Below are 5,860 nucleotides of genomic sequence, written 5' to 3' on the forward strand. Positions count from 1 at the left end.
CGACAACTACTCTCAAGTTTCCTTTCTTCCACTTTTTTCCTTCATCCTTCCTAATTCTCAATAATCAATCATCTTTTCTCCTAAATCTCTATAAGATTACTTAACGATTATTAGTTTTCATTGGAAAATTATCACTTACGGATAATTCTCGAGAATCCGAAAAAAAAACCAACACTTCCTATTAAAATGACATTATCAGTACTAAAAAGTGATAACAGTATCAATAACTGATCCTTCAGATGCTGTGGCGGATGCAAGTACTTGCATTTTGGGTTTTCTCGCGTGCATCGACCCTATAATAAAAAGATAATCTTTTTTAACTCACTTGAAGGGTTATCGAAGTAATGAATTAGCTAAACGACAACTATGTGACAACTCTTAAACTAGACTCTACAGGCCAAGGCTTCAGCTTCATAATATCAGATCCGTAGAAAAAGAAAAGGGTAGAATTAGTTCGGTAAGGTGAAAATAATTTATTCCTCGCTTAGCGGAAGAATTTATGCGAGCAACAATCAGTTAACCTATTATATTTAAATTCCTGTTTCCACGGGTACTAATGAAATTATAAATGGCGAAAATACAAAATCCCTGTGTTTACGCTTGAAAAGCCATAGTAACAAAACTAAACAACAAGAAACACTACAAATTTGCGGAACGAATTGAGCAATCGGTGAGTAAATTAATTTTAAAACTCTTGAAATTCCCCGACCTACAGGATTAACATCTGTTGGTTACGACCATCATAATCATCTAATCGCCCTTTTGTTTTGTTATGAAGTACCTAACAAATGATTTATTACTCTCTGAGCGAATAACGAAAGATAAATTCTACAGAGATTGAGAGAGTAAAAAGGAAAAGATAAACCTTAATGGAATCATAACAAGCAGTAACACGACCATTCTGTACATCAACATGTGGAGGTGGGTGTGCAAATTTACATTCGACATCTGATCTCGAACACTGACCCCTTTGAAATTCACGACATACCTGGAATCCAGGCATGTCTATTTTACTGTAAAAAAAACTTAAAAAAACCTTTCAAGACAAAACTTTTCATTAAAGGTCAGCAGAAACGAAAGTTCGACTCCTAATTTTCTACAGAAACAAAAATAATTTTCGAGGTGGAAATAAATTTACTGTGTGATAGAAAGAACTGTTTGGTTCACTTTTTGAATTATTCACTGAAGCCAATTTTTTTTACAATTATGCGATATCATAAATTTATTTGCGATAAATATTTACTCTCCGAGCAAAAATGCTTTCTCGTTTCGTATTGTTTTTCAAAACAGACCAAAACTTGCCAAACTTATTAATCTTCTTATAAAACCGTTAAAAAAACAACTGCAGTGAAAGCTCAATTGGAACAGGAAACAGCTGACGTTCCTATCCATGAGGTTAAAAAAAAAAGCGCTAGAAATTACTACATTGAAAAAGTTATATTTTTTGGAGCCTAAATAAAAGAGATAATGCATAATACAAGTGGAAAAGTTAAATAAATGATATATCAATGAGCAAGACGGTTGATTGCTGAAGGGATTCTATCTCGTCATAAGTGGGTATATTAAGATTCAAAGGGATGTGCTTTTTAGGAGAAATAAGACCGGTTTGATCCTTACCCAATAAATATCAACACTTACTAACATAAAATGCCAATAATAACAAGCACAATATCTCAGTTAAAAGTTGGTTGCTATTAGTATTAGCAAAATGAAACTTGTTTCCAGCAGTAAGTTAAGGATTATTAGGATCTTGAGTAGAATAAAACTTGCTTCTAACTGTAACCATCTGGAATCTTTAACATTAAGCAATTGTGACATAAGACCCGTTGAAGAAGTACTGCTTGCTGCCGCTGCTGCTGCTGCTGCGTTACTGTTCTCATCGTACATGTCAATAAATGCTATAAATGAACAATTAATTATGATAACGTCATTATCAATTAACACAGCAAGTCACGAAGTATTTACTATAAACACGACAGGATGAGGAAATGACGGTATTCCTACCCTTTGTTATGATCTTCTAGATATTCCGGATTAAGTGATCTGAACAAACTGGACAACAAGTAGCCACTACAATATACCTATGATGGACCTCAATCATTGCAGTAAATCCAAAAAAAAAACAAATAAATCTGCGAAAAAAAATTGGGCAAATTTCCCCAATTTATTTTTAAATGAACCAAACAGAAAGAAGAGAAAGAATTTTTAAAAAAATGAGGATTAAATAAGAAGAAAGCTTGAGTGGACAGATCCGCGATAGCAAACATTCTTGATAGCTGCCTTAGCTTCCTGTCCACTTTCCATTCCGTTACGTCCTGCAAATTCCTAAATAACTGAAATGTAATAGGAAAAATGAACAGTGCGTTTAATGTCTGAAAAAGCAATTAGTTCAATGAACTGCCGTCAAAACATTTCCGTCTCCAGGTCCAAGCAGGTTTGCTATGTGACCCCTCAGAATATCACCCATGTAATTCATTTTGACCTACGCCCTTATTACAAATAAATTGATGAAAATGATGACGGTGGTGGTGTCCCCATCACTACCACAAATGATAATTTAAAATTCGACAAGGCATTTCATATCCAGCACGAGAGGGCACTGAGCACTGACAGGCAAGTAGACAGGTAGACACTAATCACCTGTACCCATTTAGTAACACCTGCGCATGCAATGTCCTCTCTTCGTGTGACACACGCATGCATTAACATACAGGTGTGCATGCATACATGCACTTGCGTGTTGTGGAGATGGAGACACACCCACCATCTACCCGAGCAACCTTGCAGCCAGCTTTGCCTTTTCGCACCGTTAAACAAGCCAGTTTTGGTGAAGTCTTCCGACTGTTGTTTGTATATGCTGTCTGTGTATATGTATGTGTGTGCGTGTGTGTGTGTGTGTGTGTGTGTGTATGTGTGTGTGTATGTGTGCGCGTGTGTGTGTCCGTATGTGCGTGTCTATCTGTCTCTCCATCCGTCATCATATTTACATAACATCGGTGTGTGCTTTGCGGTGTCTGTCTTCTGTTTATTCGTCGGTCTGTCTTTCTCCCTGATTAAAATTGATGAAGTGATCAAGTACCAGATATTCATTTCAGTCCTTATCACTAAATGATTCGTTATTAGCTGATTGAGAAATGAATCCTATCAGTAGGTAGTATACCGTCGAGTGACCCTTAGGGAATTATTCGCCACCATCTACTGGGAAATATTTGTGGCAGCCATTGTATATCTTACTGATTCTTGAAGCTATTACCCAGGCGGTCTTGTTGTTGCTATTGTCGTTGTTGTTAAACGGAAGATGATATAGTCAGGAGTGAGAGAGAGGGACAAAGCGGGGGCAAAAATAAAGATCTTTGATATTTACCATTCTTCCTTTGAAAGTACTTACCGATTAAGCATTTTAAGCTTCGAAAAAGGTCACTTCCCTCATTTGAACTGCAAAGTCAACATTGGTCTATAGCGACTGGAGATCAGAGTTCCATCATTCACAACACCGCCACACAGCATACCATTGTCCTTTCTCAGTTCTCGTGAGATACTAATGGAAGATCTTGAACGATGGCGGAACTATCATCCTAGCGGATATCTTACAAAATGGTCGTTTGCTAACAGGATGCTTTCCTCGACCATATATATCTTCTAAGGTAATCAAAAAAGAAAAGAAAGATGCTTAATAATTCCTAATCATTGACTAACAAAATCAAATTCAGTCTGTTTAGCTTTGAAGTGTTTTAATGACAGCAACAGTTTATTCAAATATACAACGAAAATTTGTTAATTGTTGTAATAAGAAATATGAATCGATGTAAATTGCTAGAAAAAAGAAGACTGAAATATGTGGCAGTTGTTTTAAGTAATAGTTCTGTTCATTTCAGTCATTGTCAATTGCATTTAGCAAATAATGAATGCAAAATTAGATCAGATTATAATTTTCAACTAAAGGATTAATTGCAATATTAGTTATCATTTTATCATTGCTTATAAAAACACATCAAATAAAAATCATACAGTACCATTATGAAGAATAAATTGCAATAAATTTTACTGCACCTTAGCAAGAGAACTAAAACTGAATAAGCACTGTTTCTGTCTTACAGTTTCCTGTGACATTTTGTGGCAAAAGCTGACCTATATGTGTTTCACTTCCAATTTTATAAAATTCTGATGTTGCAAGGCATTGGGAGCAGCATTTCGTGATGGTGATGATGTTGAAGATACAACAACATGCCCTCTTGAGATATCCCACTTAATAAGATAGCATAACGAAAGGCAGTTTGAACAACTGCCGTTCAAAACAACTGTCGAACATTTTCAATTTTTGCAAACGTTGCATTCTTTACTTCTAATCACAGTTTTACATATAGATTGAAGAAATGAACGATTAAATAATAATAGGAAAATAGAGTCTAGCTGTCCTGTATATGTTAGGAAAAACTATTTATATGTTACCATATGACCAATGAATTAGCGGACATTTTGTTTATACAAGAGTTATCATTCGCAGATAACATCATTCGATATCAATTTCCTCCATCTAATTTCAATCCGTTCAACAGAGCTATCCGGAAGATGATGGTCATAGTTTGTGTGACAAAGTACCATCATACAGATGTTACGATATTCGGAATTACGTTAGATAATCCATAGTATCTAGACATCTTATTACGGGATGATGAGAAAGCGGAAGTCATAAATAAGAACTTGCAAATCAATAAAATATGTCAACGAGAATTTCAACGGTGTAATTATGTGTTGTAATATGCTTTCGATTACAAAAAGAAAAAAAAGGTAGGCAGGGAGAAATTTCATGGATAATTTAGGTTGAGAGAAAGAAATACACGAATCTTGCAGGTATGTAATACGAAATTCTGGTAATAGAAGATGAAAAAATCATAAAATAAATTGAATCGATTTTTGAGAAAGAAATTTCAGGGATGCAGAGACAACTTTTTTTGTCTGTCGAAAAATCATTGTTCACGCGGCTGGTCTCTGTTATTCTCTTCCAATAGAAAGGACAGAGGACGTTGGAATTTCTTTTTTGTCGGATAGAAATGAATTTTATCAACTGAAGAGCGCGACCTTCCCACAAACGATAACCGCATATACTGCTATGGCTGACTGTTGTGCAGCACAGTTCTTCAACACATAATCTCTCTTTCATTACAAACCTGATAACCTCATAGACGTACATCAAAATGTGTACGTACGAAAAGTTTAAAAATCAATCGACAGTTTTCCTACTTTGCTTCCGTTTTCAACTGCGCAAATGAACGAATGACCTCTTCGTAATAATTCATTATTATTATTATTATTATTATTATTATTATTATTATTATTATTATTATTATTATTATTATTATTATTATTGTTATTATTATTTATTATTATTATTATTATTATTTATTATTATTATGGAACATAAGTCTTCATATCATTACCACTGCTGTGCATTTTCAAAATTATCTTTTGCTAGGATTTCATTCCCGAAGATGATGGATTCAAAACAAGCAACTGATATCGTACTACTAATACTACTCATAACGCATCATTTAGATAATCGGTAAAATTTCAAAATCACAGCTTCCATTTTATTAGCGAGATAATTAGTAAGTGAGGCCGCTAACTCAAATTAGGTAAGGGAACGAATTATTGGCATCTGATAATCAGGATTTAAATTCTTAATGCATTATAGGTAATATTACACTGAATGAAAAAGTATCTACGGAATTTGGTACTTGCCGTTGTAAATATACATGTTGCAGAGATAATCAATAGTAGAGGATAGTAATAATTAATTTTGTCAGTGACTTATCGGCTAAACATTTACATCAAAAATGAGACGGTAGCAAATGTCTGAAAC

General features: G+C 34.5%; 3 protein-coding genes across 3 annotated transcripts in view; 1 reads left to right on the forward strand and 2 right to left on the reverse strand.

Annotated features, from left to right (window-relative positions):
* Positions 1-1,906, reverse strand: part of LOAG_16514 (hypothetical protein) — a 10,577-nt gene extending 8,671 nt beyond the window's left edge. The window contains exons 1-2 of the mRNA XM_020449167.1: positions 1,771-1,906; positions 866-988 (exon numbers count right to left, since the gene is read on the reverse strand). Coding sequence (XP_020307353.1) covers positions 866-988; positions 1,771-1,887 — 240 coding nt within the window. The 5' untranslated portion in view covers positions 1,888-1,906. The remainder of the gene's footprint in view (positions 1-865; positions 989-1,770) is intronic.
* Positions 1,907-2,220: 314 nt separating this feature from the next.
* On the reverse strand, positions 2,221-2,978 carry LOAG_11975 (hypothetical protein; the record flags this gene model as incomplete). Its single annotated transcript, XM_003147490.1, has 2 exons — positions 2,221-2,315; positions 2,765-2,978. The coding sequence occupies 2 exons, from the start codon at positions 2,976-2,978 to the stop codon at positions 2,221-2,223; spliced, it is 309 nt and encodes a 102-aa protein (XP_003147538.1).
* Positions 2,979-4,452: 1,474 nt separating this feature from the next.
* On the forward strand, positions 4,453-5,149 carry LOAG_11976 (hypothetical protein; the record flags this gene model as incomplete). Its single annotated transcript, XM_003147491.1, has 2 exons — positions 4,453-4,595; positions 4,933-5,149. 2 exons carry the CDS (start codon positions 4,453-4,455, stop codon positions 5,147-5,149), a joined length of 360 nt encoding a protein of 119 aa, XP_003147539.1.
* Between the last annotated feature and the right edge of the window lie 711 nt (positions 5,150-5,860).

This window comes from Loa loa (genome assembly GCF_000183805.2).
Source record: "Loa loa unplaced genomic scaffold supercont3.6, whole genome shotgun sequence".
Classification (NCBI taxonomy): Eukaryota; Metazoa; Nematoda; class Chromadorea; order Rhabditida; family Onchocercidae; genus Loa; species Loa loa.